General features: G+C 45.5%; 1 protein-coding gene across 1 annotated transcript in view; it reads right to left on the bottom strand.

The window, feature by feature from the left end:
* OVOL1 (ovo like transcriptional repressor 1) overlaps positions 1-15,773 on the bottom strand; it is a 48,244-nt gene extending 32,471 nt beyond the window's left edge. Inside the window, exon 1 of the mRNA XM_078660709.1 lies at positions 14,982-15,773. Coding sequence (XP_078516835.1) covers positions 14,982-15,081 — 100 coding nt within the window. The 5' untranslated portion in view covers positions 15,082-15,773. The remainder of the gene's footprint in view (positions 1-14,981) is intronic.
* Between the last annotated feature and the right edge of the window lie 1,245 nt (positions 15,774-17,018).

Here is a 17,018-nt window from a genome sequence, read left to right as displayed (position 1 = left end):
GTGAGTGTGTTGAAAGACGTTAGGGTGCATTTTTTTTTATTCTGAAGTTTCAACAAAATGGGAAATCATGCCAGGACAAGAAACTCTTACCCGACTCCTACTTCACACACAGCACTGAAGGAAACATTTCAACGTGCGCGCGTTGGGTGTGATATAAGGACCCATGTGACGTGTATGTTGTTTTGAGGTTCCTCTAACTGCCTTCCGGCAGCGCAGCCATCAGGGCCCACGTTCGACACCTGTGCTGGGATGGTTGGCGTCCTCGTCCTACGTCTACTGTAGTGCCGCCCAGATTACTGTTACCATTTGCATCCCAAATAACATTTTGAAACCTTGCAAAGGAACCAACGCCTCTGGGAAACCAGTTACTCTAGCCACCACCTAGGAATGCGCACGGGAGCCACAACGGAGACCGTCCAAACATGGCGTTTCCGGCGTCGGCCTGCGTGCGCTTCAGACCTCGTTCTACTTCTGGAAGAGCTCTGCGCGCGCCCTCGGCGCCATCGAAGGGATGCAAAGAACAGAACTGGGAACTGCTGCCGAATGAGTGTAAGATCAGTGCTTTAAATGGAAAAATAGAAGTGCAGGCTTTCGAGAAGTGTCGGTACTCTCCAAATACAATTATTACATCTCTTGTGAGAATTGCCGGTACTGGTCTCTGAGCGAGAAGCAACCCGATAGTACACGATGCATAAATCTTTAAAAAAGTTACTAAGGGATTCGTTATGAGTGTCCCTGTGATCCAGATTGTTGTGATCATTTGCATAAAGGTAGCCACGGGCTCCAATGCACGTCATAACAAATAAGCCCTCTTGTCCCCTGGTTGGTTAGTAACAAAAAAAACACAGCCCTAATTCTGCTACAATGGGCCCCTGCCATCCCTTGACTCTGGTACCCCTGCAGCACCTAAGTTATCAGTTATATCAGTTATTATGTCCTCGCCCTGGTGTGAGCTTAGTTTCTCAGAGTTCTGTGCCTAGACCCCGTTGTTTGACATTTTTTGGGCTGTCCCAGCGGAGACCTCTCACAGGATTTGGGTCTGGAATAGGTGTGTGAGGGGTCGTGCCTATCGGTGCTTGCTGGTGCAGATGTGCGTGTGGCCCAGCCCTATGGATTGGTTGTTCGGTGTGTCGTCGGCAGACTCCTGAGTGCGTGAAGTAAGCTTGCCTAGGAACTCGTAGGGCACTCTCTTGTCATCAGTTCTGACAGACTGCAGGCTGGACAGCTGTTGTATGCAGGGTTGGATTGGGATAAGAAATCGGCCCGGGCATGCTAAAAAAAAAAAAGTGGCCCACACTTGCATATTGCCTTTGCATAACACACCTTCGGCGAAGTTTTATTAAAAAAAATGAAGGGGGGAGGGTGTAAATTTAGTTTACACTGGTGAAACACCCCTGAATACAAGTGAGGCCACTTTTGCTCCAGACCCCTGCCCCCGCTCAATAAGCATACGTTAATAGGCCGGCCCAGCGAGATAAAGGTAGTGACACCTCTGCCCTTTTATGAAAGGTAAGTAATTGAGGCCCATCTGCCTCCAGAAAGGCCACTCAGGCCCCCTCTGGGCCGCTGGCAGCATCCGAGCAATGCAGAAACTGCCAAATCGCCCCCAGACTGCTAAAAAAAGCAGCCCACAGCTGGAACTGGACACCGGCCCCTCGGGCATTGCCCGAGTGCCTGCGTTGCCAATCCGACGCTGGTTGTATGACAGTTGGCTTGTTTAAGGCCTCCAGAGGGTTGCACCTCATCCTCCTCCAACAACTGTTGCAACATATAAATAGGTCAAGTCATTTACTTAAAATATTGTTTCAATCTAAAAGCTCTAATGGTGACCCAGATTTCCATAGGTTTACTGCACAGTAGTATGAAATTGCATTGGCCTTGCCCAGTAACTTCATCTGTGTCACTATCAGACCATCTTGAGACTCTCCCACTATCTTCCCTTGTCTAGCCAGCTCAGTCTGTTTACTACCTTCACAATTTGCCCAGTTTGTGTTTCTTCATTTGTTGTCCTGGCCTGTGTCTTCCTATGTCTTCATAGTGCCTGCCGAATAGAACACTTTGCCCAGCGCGCTTTTACAACGCGTGCCATTACCCCGCGTTTTTTACTCCGCAAAATCTTTTACTATGCAAGGCTTTACAATGTAATCCATTACAACGCATTCCCCAATACAACACAATTTACTATTCTAATTCCACTGGGGTGTTACTTTGGGGAATGCTTTGTAATGATTTGCGGTGTAAAGCCCTGCGTTGTACAAGATTTTGCAGAGTAAAAAATACAGGGTAATGGCATGCGTTGTAACACAAGTGCATTATAGCCTGTGGCACTGGTAGTACTGCAGGTAGTACTGCAGATGGGATGTCTGTCATGTTTTTACGGAGTACCACTTCTGTAAACTCTAAATACCGCCCAGTGATTTTGCCCTATGCGTCCATGTTTGTGTTTGCCACTATGCAGTTCCCGGGTCTGTCAATGCCTGCTTTCGTGTGTCTGCCTCAACCTGTGTGTATTTAAAGGCCTGCCCACCTTTCCGCGCCACAAAATTGGCAGAAGAAAATCGAAGTGGCATAGATAGAGGTGAAATGGTAAAAAACCAGAGTCGACAGAGGTCACACACATATTTGCCTGTGAATGACATTCGACTCACATCAGGAGATGGAGTGTTGGAAACAGCACCACTTGGGCTCTGCCTTAAGCACTGTTTGTTTTTTATCCAGTATAGTGTGTTCCATTGATGTTATCCTCAATTCAATTCTTAATTTGCATTTAACTCTTTCAAGAGTTGCATCTGGTCGAGCATTGAGAGAATGTCCCTGTGTGGTACAAGCACAGTCTTTTATTGAACAGCTTGAAGAAGCTGCTTTCCACCTTGTGACAATAATTCAGTAGTTCTCGCTAAGAAGTAACAAGATAACATGTTTTAATTAAAAGTGCAACAATTGGTTTTATGTATCGTCTAGAAAACAAATAAAATACATGGAAGACTGCATTCCCAGAACAAAAACCTGTCTCTAATGTTAATACAGTCCAGTTGCGACGTATCTAGTCGCCTGTAATAAGAAAGTAGTTGTTCAACTGTAATATTAAAGTTGAAATGTAACATCATAATGACTGCTGACATAGCCAGCAACCAAGGTGAATGGCATCATTGCATCTACATTGTAAACAACGAGAACTGTAATTTCGTTCTTATGATCTGTTTTTCTAAAATGAACAGTGATTAGTAGAAAGGAGATATTTATGGTAATGGTTATTTTCTGCACATTGGAAAGAAAGAATTTCTCAGTATGTTACCACTTGTTGTGAGGTACAACCCTTTTTAACCTAGTTACCATAGACTGATCTTAATATATTTTTGCCACAAAGTGCCAATTACTTTTTAGTGTGTTTAATTTTGCACTACAGAATCCAATTGTATTACTAATGTCTGCCACCAATATCTCTTTCATGTGAAGGAGAAAGAGCTCAGTGATTTAAGAGGTTTGTGGAAAGAGTGTTTGTGTGACTACTTATTATAAGAAAATAACCTCTGCCATACGTTGAAATGATATTTCAAGCCATTTCAGAGTTCAGACCTTTTAAAGGAATATGGTGACAGACCAGTGGCGGCTGCTCCGCTAGGGTGGAGGAGCGTCGCCTCATGCTCTCCGAGCAGTGAAAAAAGGGAAAAGAAATTATAGTAACATAACATTATTATTTTATTTTTCTACTGCAGTGGCTCCTTTGTTTCCTGGGATGGGGCTGGGCCCCGTGATGCCAGAGCGCTGCAGGAGAGGAGTGGTGGCACTCCAAGTGTGCATGACATTTTGACTGGTCCTCTCGGGCCGTCCATAACAGTTATGCGCACTTGCCATGTTCTCCATCCAGGCTGCTTTACAGCCTGGGTGGAGAACATGCCCCAGGCCCTCAAGCTTGGTCTGAGCGCCGAACTACGGCGCTCAGACCAATCACGATGTTGTATTGCAGCGTTGTGATTGGTCAGGGGAGCCTGGGTGCTTCCTGCTGCCGGACTTCAGACAGGAAGAAGACAGGAAGATGAAGAAGATCGGAGGAGAGTTGGCGGCAACACCGGCGGTAGCCAAGTAAGTGTTTTTTTTTATTTGATCTTTTTCATTTCCTCGACCTACCGCCCTCCCCAGCCTACCACCCGAGTCCGGTAGCAGCCGCTACTGTCACAGACCTCCTGAGTGACTTGCAATAGGTCCCTACAAAAATGGCTACCTGTTAATAGATTCTCAAATCCTGCCATACTCCCTTCCCAACGGCTGTCTCTTACTACATGGCTCTGAGAAAGGGGGCCAATTATCTAGGCTTGCATGTGGGCCCATGGTACGCTTGCTACGTCACTGTACCATAGTTCCGCACAGCACTATAATTTTTGGTTACAAATGCATGATGCTGATACTGTGTGAATATCAACATTTTTGGATATAGATATTTTGTTTGATTTGTAACTTTGCAGTTTATTATTGTTGATCATTATTGCTGTAGGAAAGCTCTTCTCACATGCTACATGGGCCGTTTTTATAAATCATGAGTGCAGTGAGGACAGAGCTGACATACGTCATCACAGGGGGTAAACCAGTCCTTAACTGTATATTTTTTTTAAAAGCACATTGGCCCAAAGGTTTTCCTAGGACCCCAACTGCTCGCACAGGAGATTGCTGGAGGTGTCGAATACAGAGGATGCCCAGTCCAGATTCCACTTCATGCCTCTTTCATCCTCCACTCTACACTTCCTGTAACTTTGACCTGTGCCACTTCTTTTTCACCTGTGCTTTCTCCTTTTGATACCAGTTTATGTCTTTCACTTCCTATTTTTTTCTCACTTTTCTGCATTTCTCACTAGAGACGGGTGAGCCAGGAAAAGCTAAAGCCGGATGCCTGGTTCTAGCTCACCTTGTGGTCCTTATGGGCCCAGAAGCCCAAAATGAGCCAAGCTTTTATGTGCCTTCTACTTGCCACCTACACGCCAACCTAATGTGCCAAAAATTAAAGACTAAGTAAAGTAAAAATGAGAGAGAAAGATAGACCCATCTAGTGGTTGAATTGCGCAATGTGAACTAGAAAAACTGGGATAAATCTCAGGTTCCCAGCTTGACTACATGTGCAATCCTAGGCAAACATTTTATTTTGCAGAGCCTCTTTAGTAATTCATATTCATATATAAGAGCACCTTCAAAAATGTGTGTTCAGGGAGGGCACTGTACAAAAAAATCCCTTGGGCCTATTTACGAGCCCCCAGTGCTACTGGACCATTACTTTTTGTGACGCTCCAGCAGCGCAGAATAAAAAATCATACCTATGATGCCACGCAAAGCCACTATGCATGACTTTGAAAGGCCTCATAGAGATGGAGTAAGGGAAGGCAGAGCAAATCGCTGCATTGCCTTACTCTGTGCTCGGGAGCCGTTCATGGGCGTTGTGGTGGGTTTTCCCACGCAGCACCCATGGATTTTGAAGCTGCCCCAGATATACAAGAGTATGTAAACCTGGGGAAGTGCCAATTGCATACGCCCCTCCGAGGTGAGGCGTAACGCAGAGACATTTCTTTATGTGTCCTCGCTATTACCTCTTTCTATGTGTGCTGCCTCTTAGGATTGTTTCTGCGCAGGAAGGTACTCCTTCATGCACAAAAGCAATCTTGCTGACAACACGGGCAAACTTGCACCATAGAGCAAGGGGGCGTGCATTGGCACCAGGCTGCGGAAACAGCGCCAGAGCAGGGAGAAAGGACAGGAATGCACCATATTGCATAAATACTGAGTATTCTTTCCTTTTCAATTTTGAGTAGGGCAGAGCAGAAAGATGACTTGCTGCGCTGCTCTATGCCAAATCCCCGTAAATAAGGGCCCTTGTCTTTATTTAATAGACTATAATGTTGCTCCAGCTATAACAAGAATGTCTTTTAGTTCAATAATAACGTTGACATCTGAATGGGGTGGAGTAGTTCAGGGTTAAAAACTATCACTTTTAATAAATACCTCTCAGTGCATAGACATCATCTGATGTACTATGGTGAAGAACTACTGTATGGTAAAGAAATACACTTATTTTAATTTTGAAGAAACTTTGACATCTTTGTACATGTGTGTTGTTGATGTACCTGCAAATATGTTCATGGCTTGGCTGCTGCACGGACTCTTAGAGCCAAGCCACACCCTTGGCTCTGCTCTCCCTGTTAATCTGCTGACTCGGCTACCTCTATTTCTCACTATTGTTCTAGGTCAAAGTCTGGTAGATTGTGAAAAATAAGTCAGGTCCCCAAAAATGAGAGTTGGTGCCAGCCATCGGCAAGCACTAGAACAAATAAAACACAAGCAAGTGTAGTGAATGTTCTCTTCTCTAATTTGTTCACACTCACATAATCTTAAAAGTCTGGGTGGAAAGGACTTTGAAGACCAGTGCTTTGATTATTAGACTAAGTATCTCCTTGCTTGTATAAAAGCAGAGGGTGTACTTTTGGAATTCAGTAATTTACCATTAAGGAAGTGGCAGCTGGCTGGCCAATCTAACATCTCCGTTTCCTTGAAAGCCATCTCAGCTTGCCCAAAACAAGGAAATGAGTTTGATGTTGCAGAGAGTGGTAAATGGTACTAAAAGAACAAATTGCATCTATGTATAATGGGGAGTAGTACCAGCACAAGCAGATTTGCAGAGCCACTCTTACAATATGCAATAACAGAGCAGGGATGCGATAAGATCAAGGTTCTTTAAGGTCCATGCATATCTTCAGGGTTTCACTGTGCATTCTGGTACTTGTAGTCTTGATTAAAAATGGGATAAACAGGTCGCAAAGTCACAAAGTACAGCTTAAATCTGATCTGGCTGAGCTTCTCACACATACACCTGGGAAATTTCAGAGCTCTGCATTAATCAACAAAAAGGAAAAATATTTTTCTATTTTGGATTGTAGTGTGTAAGGTTGTAGTAACATTTACATAGCATTTACTAGCCCACACGAGGTGTTGAAGCAGTACTTTTTGGGAGTATTGGCTTTATGGATTTATTAGTTTGGACTTCCAAGTGTTTGAGCCTTACCTTTCAAGGGTCAGTAGGAATACTTTGCTGTTTTGGATGTAAAGCAATTGAAACCTCCTTCTGGTTCTAGACCCTAGTAAGAGGGCTCTTTGACACATTTTACTATCAACTCCTTTTTTACAATTTCAAAATAACTCTCCCTTTCAAAGATCATAAACACCTAGTTAGCCTTCATTTTTAAACAAGTTCTTCAGCTAGTGTTTTTACTCATTCTGAAATGTCTCTCATTTTTAAGGACCAGGGCTTGTTTTTCACCATCAGACTTTTAACCAGTGCAAGAAAGTGAACTGCAGAAATGGGAGAAAGAGAAGGAGAGGCAAACAGTGAGAAATTGAAGGGGCTGGAAAGGATCTCGTAAACTGAAAGAAGGGACAGACAGCTGAAAAAGCAACAAACCTTTCTTCTCAGGGTGCCTGCAATCTGAAAGAATTATACATGGATGCAGTTGCTTAATCGGTAAGTGCACATACTGCTTGTGAACCAGTATGGGCTTTAATTGATAGAATCATTTGCAGTTTCATGGTGGCAAAAAAGTTATTCTTTCTGAGAGATACTGTTAAGGATGTTACCAGTTCTGAAATGTCTACTTGTACCAGCCAGCTGAAATAAAGAAACAATGTTTGCACTGTGTAAAGCCTGATTGTATATCACAAAAAATATAACATTTGAAAGCACAGCAAGCACTTAAAGCGCTTAATCTTTTTACAAATTATCTGGTAGCCTCTCTTATACAGTAATGCACTTTTAAACTCTAGCAGCCTACCTCATACTGTATTTAAAATATTTTAAATTAATGACTAACATATTTGTAGTGCTTTCGATACTAGGCTCGGTGCTCGTGGCTCTACAAATACGCATGCCACTATTCCCCACTGCACAAACCAGGATTCAAATCAGTGAAACTCCATTGACACTCACAGGTACCTGAAGCGATTGCATTGATCAACTGAGTTTTTTTTTTTTTTAACCAGATCAGTGTATTTCCAACATATAGGTTTAACCTGCATTTATTTTTCATTTAAAATTCTGTCAATTAAGTTAAATATGCAGTCATCTGATTCAGAACTATATTATTTTTCTTTCTTCCATGATGTGCTCTAAACATATGAGAAGATCTGTACATCCAATGAAAATTGATGGTGTTACTGTACACACAAAATGTAATTGATGTCTAAACTGTCGATGAGAAGTTTGATTTAATAAAAATACTTTAAAAAAAAATGCAGTCATCTGTACTAATGTTTCAAAATAATGTGGTTCTTTTTAGCTATGTCTCCGGCCTTGCTTTCAAATTCACTGTACTCAATATCAGAGTTCCCTATATGTCTTTTTATACACTTCAGCTGCTGCTTTAGGGGCGCCTGGAGGTCAGTTCTATGGTTAACTGACAGCATTGGAGAGCAGCATTCTTCTCACAGATCTCTGGTGAGGAAGAAACGCCCCTGGTGTACCTGTTACTGGCACGTTTGCTAAGCAGTAAGAGGTTGGAAAGCAGGGACTTTACCATATGTTTGTTCTGGGCCCTAACCACACCTGCTGTGATATCAACAAAACACACAGCACGCCCTCGCCGCAATCGCAGATGTTGCCTCACTGGTGGCGGCTCCGGCCTATACCGGCCGACAGTCAAGCATACATGCCAATATTTTATGGTGAAGTGGGAGATTTAAAAAAAAAAATAACCAGCAGGACGAATGCTGCTGCAAGATGGGATATCAGAAATGCAAACAGACACTTTTTTCCTCAGAAGCAAGGAGAAAGCGCTATGGCAGGCAGAGAGGGCGCGACAATTCTGTCATGCGTTGGCCTGTGGGAGCAGGCTACTGGTAGTGCATACTCCATGACACATAAGATCAGTCTTCAGGAGGTGGGAGATTGGCCTTGAAATCCGTAGTCTCCCGCCTGAATCGAGAGGGTTGGCATGTATGATCAAGACATTTCTAGGAACATTGAAAAACTTGCCCCTACTGATAGTGAAGCACGCATGCGCGTCAGATGGCGCTATTCAAAGGGTTGGAAATGCAGAAGAAACACATTTACTGTCATCACCCAGGCACAACCACATGCCTCATGTTATCAACCTGAATATAATGTATTTATTCATGTTGTTTCTATGACAATTCCCTCCACTTGTAGCAGGTGATGGATACAGTTGATCTGTCATTAGGATGACCAGATGTCTCCTTGCCACTAGGATACAGAAACATTACTAAGGTTATCAGATGACTCCATACATGCAGGGACCCCATATTCCTGTTTTGGGTTTCCCTTTCTAATCACTGCATTCCAGTGTGTTAGTCCTACTCAGGTCTTTAAGTGGGATGAAAAATCTAGGGGGGGGGGGGGTCTCCCAAAGGTGTGTGGCCAATATAATTAAGGGCGTAGCTTAAAAATACATAACCTAAAAATCTGTGCTTAGCATAGTGTGCCGCCTGACTAGTATTTTTCCGGTTTCTGTCATTGCATCCAGATATGGTACAACAAGTAACATCATACCTTACAAGTCAGGATTATTGGCTTTGTCAATTGTTTTTGATTATATAAGATAAATAACTCTTGCGTTTCCCATTATAAAATTGTATCAAAAACGAACAGTAAACAAGCGGAAGAATTGACATAGGTTATTTACTATACCTATCCACTCTGGGAGCACTGGTGCTGTTTTAAGAACATTTCTAGACAATTATATTGCGCATCAAGTAAGCGGTAACATGTGAGATGTATCTCATTACTTCTTCCTTCAGTCCACGCTTAAAGTGACACTCAAAATGCACTGCAAACTAGTTTAGTTGACCAGGGCCGGACTGGGAACCAAAACCGGCCCTGGCTAAAGTGCTCGGCCGGCCCCCACTTGAAAAACTGTGCTTCGGGTGTCATTGAGAAACTTAATAACCTTAAATTGTCTTTGAAAGTCATGAGTTACACCTTGTAACCCTTCAATCTGTGTAACAATTAATCTAGTTTACACAGCTGAAACCATTGTAACTATTGACGCCGTACTACCAATGCGGAGCTTTTAAGTTCCACAGCTCTATTCGCATTCATCAGTAGCTCGACCAGGCTGGGTGTTTGCTTTGCATTCTGGGACTTGTAGTCCAGATATTATAACTGGTTTAACAGGGCTACTAGTCCCACAAAGGCAAAGAAAACACACCTGAGCTCACTCGTGAACCTCGGACTATTACGGGCGCTACCAGTGTCAACTGGTCAAAAAAATGCTCGCTGGAGGAAAACGTGCACTGCTGCAGTTTAAAGGGCCAATTTCCCACCAGTAAATCCCAAAGAAACTGTTCCACTGGCTGGAGTGTTCCTTCAGGCCCACCTGTGTGAGAACGGACCCACAGCTCTGCCCTCCCCTTCCCCAAACCCAATTATCCGAGCCTCCTCCGGTTACACCGAGCGCCGGAGATTACTCGAACTTTTCATCCAGAACAAAGGCGGAAGTGCCAAAGCTAACGGGCGAGGCCAGTCAAACACAGCCTTGGCGAGTTACTGGTTCGGGAGGGGCATCTTAACCCCCTCCGCTTCCCCCCGGGCATGTTCAATCACTGGATAACGCAGCTCTCAGCCCAAATGGCACTTTTGTTAGTTTAGGGGGCACATCGCCCCACCCCCTCCCCAGATTGCCTGATGAAGTCGCCTTCTGCTCCTGCACACAGGACACTTTAATTCGGAGAGTTTAGCAAAGCAGCCCCTCTGCCGCACAAGACTACTTCTCTTCCAAAGACACTTCCAGAATTAATGCATCCCTTTTCTAGGCCCTCAAGGAACTTCTTAAAATGTTTTCTTCTTCCTTGTATTTTCTTCTTCCTTGTATTTTGTAACTTGAATGTATGTAAATGTTCTCGTGTAACGGTCTTGGTTCTAACGTAAAGCGCTCTGACAACTTTGGGTAAAATCCGCGCTATATAAAACTGCATTAAATACAATAAAATAAAAATAAATACTTGCTGCCGAGAGGTGTGTGTGTCGATCCTGAGTAGAACGGCTTAATGCCATTGTAGCAAGGGGAGAGGATGTGGCCTTTTGGCTAGAGCTGCGGCTGCCCACTTTGGAGTTGAAGACCGGGTTCGAGCCTCGGCGTCGGCTCAACAGCCTGTGATTATGGGCAAATCACTAACTGTTCCATACATTAACCACAGTCCGTTTGTGATAGAAGAAATAGACTTACATAGGATTGTTAAGGGGGGCAGTTCATGTGAATGATTGCTGGGGTGAGTTGGTCGTGATGAGGACGAGTATTGTAAGTAACCCTTTTCAGAAGTAATGTTAACTAAAGGGCCCCTTGGACTGTCCCTTCAGCCTGATTTCTCTTAAATTGACTAGTATAGCCTATTTCCTGGTTAGAAGCACCTACAAGTAGTTTACCTGCAGAGCTGCACTTTACCCTTTTCCAAAATGTAATAAGTACAGGTCATTCTAGGCAGTACTTGAAATGGAAAAATAGAAGTGCAGGTACTCTATACCAGAGTACAAGCTCGTTTCTGAGAAGTCCCGTACTCTCCAATTAAAATTATTGAGTTCCTTATTGCGAAGACTGTCCAAAGTAGGCCTTCAGGGTCAAACTGGGACAGAAAGCAGGCCCAGACCCCAACATAAAAGTGTTCCTGATTAGCGAATCACATAGCAAATAAATAAAAAGTGGCCCCCATGAACTTGTAAATGAGCAGGGGCGTAGCTTGGTCAGTAAGACTGAGGGGGTGTGAGCTTTGGATTTTTCGACAATCAAGCTGGGATACCAAATTAATTATCATTGATATCATGCTCAATTTGAGCCGGTGGTTTCTGGTGCTCGGCACCTGCACTTAATAGTCAACACCAGTGCTTGTGACAATCTGCCACAGGATGAACCGGTCTGGCAAATTTAGAAATGACCACAACAACAGTTAATTGTTAATTCAATATACATTAAAAATTACTTTTACCTACCGCCCAAGCCATTCTTATAGCTTTGGTCGCCTGGAATAGTCCGAATTGTCACACTTGTAGGAGAGTGAAGGTTAGTAGTTGTGTAATTGCTATCATTGGCAGCATGGCAGGGGCAATGTGTGGTGCAAGCTCCAGTGGCCTCCTGACGACAGCCCTGGCACTTATCTTTTTTACAAAATAAGCACTGCAAACACCCCCCATTGAAAGTACACTTCTGGCAATGTGTGTGGTAATATCAGAGAAATCAGTAAAAATCAGTCCACTAGACCATAAAACAGGTCCACAAGCAAACTGAAAACACAGTCCACACGCTGACCTGTCAGATCAGTCCTTCTAGGACTGCCAGACAGTCCTATAGGCCAGGCCATCCCGATGCTTTCACTGAGGTATGTTAGCTCAACTGCCTTCCCTGAAAGCACAGTATGCCCTTCATCTACCACTCTCAGCAACCCAAGCCCATGGGTCAAGAACCATTACCAAAGCCTAGGAAGTGATCCCTCCAAAGGGAGGGGTTTGTGCCATGTGAATGGCCAGCTCATTGGTGTGCACAGCATGGCTCTCATTTTGTCTTACAGTGTAGTCAGGCCTCGCTTTTTAGCTTTTTAGCACATTATTAGAAGGATGTGTTGACAGTCCTATTTTTAGGTCTTCCGCACAGAGAGCTATGAAGGTTCTTTCTTCTAATACACAACATATATAGAGTGGAGTGTGGACCAGCCCCATGCTCATAACTGGATGGCTCTCTTGCCCATCTCAGTTGTCTGCTCCTGATTCGATGGCTTTCCTCATTATTCTTGTGTTTACCCTGCTCAGGGGCGTTTAGGCCTTGCCATGTTCTAACTGGATGAGTTGTATGCTTCCACTAAAAACCTGAGGAGACTCTTCTTTAATTTTGTTTTAAGCACTCAACACTCAATGGAAGTGCATGCTATTCATTGCTTTCTCTCCCACCCCGCACTCTGCATACTCTCATATCACCCCCCCACCTTGTTTGAATTATTATGTTTATGTATGTTATTTTTCTTCAGACGGCAGGCACGCAATAAAGCGCCAAGTGCTGCAGGCCTGCTTGTGTCCCTTTTTTTCCGCTTTGCTTACATTCTTTAACTTGTTTAACAATTAATTTGCCACCCTAGCATGGCCTTCCGCCATTTTGGATTGGCACGTTTAAAATAGCCTCTATGCTTCATGACTCATGCCCACTCAAGCATCAGGACGCACGCTTGCCATAAAGCCCGCATAAACTCCCTAGCCATCTTGGAATCAGTTTACTTCTTTAACTGAAACCCCATTTCAAGTTTGCCGGCCCTGCGGGCTTCTGCCGTTGGCAAAAAAAAAAACACCTGCAGAGGCTTGGCCCTTTAGAGCTGAGAACAAAAGGCTCGCAAGGTTTTTTTAAAAAAAAAAAACACCAATAGGGATGTCATGCGCTCTTACTGTTAGGAGCGTTTTGATTCCAAACGCAGGGCCTGTCAGTCGCTCGGTGCAGACTCCTGGCGGTGCCATTTCTGCAACAGGAATATTGAAACTGCAGAGCAACTTTTGTGACATTGCACAAAGCCATAGGATGGCAGCGCCAGCTGTTGTTTTAAGTCCTGATTACTAGTGGGACGGGATGGGCTGCTTTATTTGGCAGGTGTGAGAAAGACCTTACATAATCCCATTATGAACTTTCAAGTGGAAAGTGGGGAATTAGCCCCATCAGTAATCAGGGACTGATATGGCAGGCGATGCTTTTCTGACACATTTCTGATAAATGAAAATCAACCTATGTTTAATATGCTCTTTTGGAGGTAAACATTTGCAGCAGGCCTACATTTAGCGCCAGGATGCTCAGTGTTCCTCTATCTGACCCAAATCAGTGCCTGCTGCAGGGCGCCCTCCTCACACAGTGACGCCTGTCAGTGTGATAAAATGGCGGGACCTGCTTACGCCAGGACGCGTACATGAGACAACAGACGCATTGCGGGATGACCTACCCACGTTGACGCAAACACTCGGGAACGTGTTACTGTTCACTCCTGTGTATGCTGTGCCCAACGCGGGCCCCTCCTACCGACCCCCGCACACCCCTCATCTCCCAAAACCGAGCCGCCTCAGGGGAAACCCGTTACTTCCATCAATCGACACCAAACAGCACAGCCCCCCCCCCCCCCCCCCTCCCCAACAGATCAGGGCATCCTGCAGCAGGAACAGTTACAGTTATGTGTCTGAGTGGGTTGCGTGCCTGCTGCACACAGTGTGATGCATACAGGTTACCGCCATAAAAGAGCAGTAATGGCCTAGGGCCATTAAACGGGTATCATCTGAAGGATGCAGGGTCTGTAAAAAAGATTAGGGTTCATTTGCCTTTAAAACGCCCTAGAAGCGTTTTCTGATCACAGTAGGTCCCCACACCCGCAGGTCTTTCTCCCACAGCCACGTATCCCTGCGATCAGCCCTATAGGAATAGTGGTTGGAGCGTTAATGTCGACCCTCTACCCCCCCCCCCCCCCCCCAACTACATCACCAGCCGCGGAGCCCAGAGAGCTGAAGCCCCATTACTCCCTAGGAACGAAATGACTAGCAGGGCAGCAGATGCAGTGACATCGTGGCCCTGGGTGTCAGACCCCCACACCTCTCCTCCCCCAAAACCGAGCAGCCTCAGAGGAAACCCGTTACTTCCATCACTCGACACCAAACAGCACAGCCCCACCCCCCGTCCCCAACAGATCAGGGCATGCTTCAGCAGGCCCAGATACAGTTAGGTGTCTGAGTGGGTTTCGTGCCTGCTGCACACAGCAGTGTGATGCATACATGTTGGCGCCATAAAAAAAAGCAGTAATAGCTGGAGCTCAGAGAGCTGAAGACCCGTTACTCCCCTAGGAAAGAAGTGACTAGCAGTGCAGCAGGTGCAGTGACACCGCGGCCCTGGGTGAGAGGGTGCCAGACCCCTCCCGCCCGAGCCCTGTTTACCAACAGTAGGGCCCAGGCAATACACATGTGTCCGGCCGGCGGAGCCCGGGCTCACCTGGGATGTAGACCTCGCCCCGCTCCTCGTCGGGCAGCTCGCTCCACTTCCTCCTGCTGCTGGACGCCGAGGACTTCTTGATCAGGAAGGCCCGCGGCATGGTTCTGGGGGCGCCGGGCAGTGTGCGGACTTATACTGGGGTGTCGCGCCCCTCGATCTAGTGCCTCGCGGCGGTTCCGGCACTTTGTGTGCCTTCGCCCGGCCTCTCTCTCTCTCGGGGTGCTCCGCCGCTTGCTCCGGGGTAGGTAAGTCTCTGCAGAGGTTCCCACAGGAGGGAGGCGTTGGGTGGCAGCTCCCGCCCCCTCCGAAGGTGCACCGGGCTGGTCCAGGCAGCTCTCCTTTTGTGAGACTTTTTACACGGTCTCCATCTCGCTTCTTTTCTCTTCTGTGAGGTATTTGCTTTCCAACTCCTGGAACTTTAGTTTTTTTCTTCACCTTTTGTTTTCTCTTCGATCTCTCCGCTTTTTGCCTCTCCCACCTTTGTATTTTCACTTTCTGTTCATTATTCTTGTGTTTCTCTCTAAGTCAACCCGTCTTTATTTTACTTCGAACTTCTTTTTATATTCTCCTTTCACTTCTTTTAATCGTCTCTTCTTGTTTCCCGTTCGAATTCGCATTTTTTTCGTTCACGTTCTTATCTTTTTTTTACCCTGATTTATATATAATTCTGTTTAGTGCGTGCTTCGCTTCCTCGTGTTCACGCTTTGCAGCACCCTGTCATTTCTCGCCGCAGTAAAGGTGACTGGACCTCAGGCGTGCAGTGTCGTCGGCAGCAGGAAGAGACCTGACTTCAGGACAAGTGATAGAGAGAGGCTATAAACCGGCTCAGGGAGGGGAGGAGGCGCCTGCGCGCAGGAATAACGGTGACATCCTCGCCTTCGGATGTACCTGTAATACCGGTTTCCAAGCCGCTTCCCGAAGGTGGATCTCTCTCTCCGGGAGGGGAGAAACTGCAGCAGGCATGACAGGGCCCCACCCGCTGTGGTTACACCTGCCCTCTCTGAATGCCTTTCTGAAGAAATCACCGTTTCAAAAGAAGCAGGCAGGGCGGGAGGGGCCGGCTGAGGTAACGTTACTGCGGCCTGCAGTTTGCATACATTAGAGCCCCGAAAGGAGGTGGCGGGCGACTGTTTTTACATATAAATCGTGCCTCCGTGCAGGGTGGGGCCCAAATTTGTCAAGAATGGGCGCCTATTTATTTACTCACATGGATGGCTCTTGTAGATTTTTCTGAAAACCGAAAATGTGAAGGCTGCTCAGGAAGTTTTTGAGCCTGGATGGGCAGAGCTAACATTCGTATAACAGGGACTGTGGCACTGGGGCCCAGGGCGTGAGAGGCCCATTGCATCCCAATTCTGTTCGTTTTTTTTTCAACCATACATAAATGTCCCATTTTCCATGTACATTGTGGCTCACGGCACACTTTCTATTGAAGATAACGCTTTGATTGGGTGATCAGATTTTGAAAACCAAAAACCAGAATATGTCACAATCAAATCTAGGAATACAAATATGCAGCCACCTTAGGGCACAGAATGACTTAAGTCACTATTTTCGCCCACATAGAAAGCACAGGACGAACTAGACACTAAAAAAAAGTTAAAGGCACTTTCACACCCAGTGTCATCTGTGTTACAAAAGCTGTTTTCTGATAGTAGTTGCGAATTAGTACTGGAAGTGCTGGCATATATTTTCCAATGGTGCTCACAACTTATGTCGACGGCGACTGGTGCCCGAAACCCCTGAACCGAGTCAAATACGCAGGGAGATAACCTCACAGGTACGATATTTTCGAAGGGCCGACCCGTCCCCCCCTTCAAATTCAGAACATATTTATTCATTTCAGAACGATAGAAGAAGTTTCTAACCGAACTTCTCTGCATCATTTATTCTCACCTACAGGTAACTCTGGTACCTGTACCCCTGCGGGAACTAACTAGTGGCAATTTTAATTTTTATGCCATGTGTTTGGAAATACGTACACAAACGGTGGTTCAATAATTCCCTGTGTTACCGGATTGTCCAGGAGGCGCAGGT

The sequence above is a fragment of the Lissotriton helveticus genome, chromosome 9 (genome assembly GCF_964261635.1).
Source record: "Lissotriton helveticus chromosome 9, aLisHel1.1, whole genome shotgun sequence".
Taxonomy (NCBI): domain Eukaryota; kingdom Metazoa; phylum Chordata; class Amphibia; order Caudata; family Salamandridae; genus Lissotriton; species Lissotriton helveticus.
The sequence above is the reverse complement of the archived record's forward strand: the minus strand, read 5'-3'. Positions and strand labels throughout refer to the sequence as shown.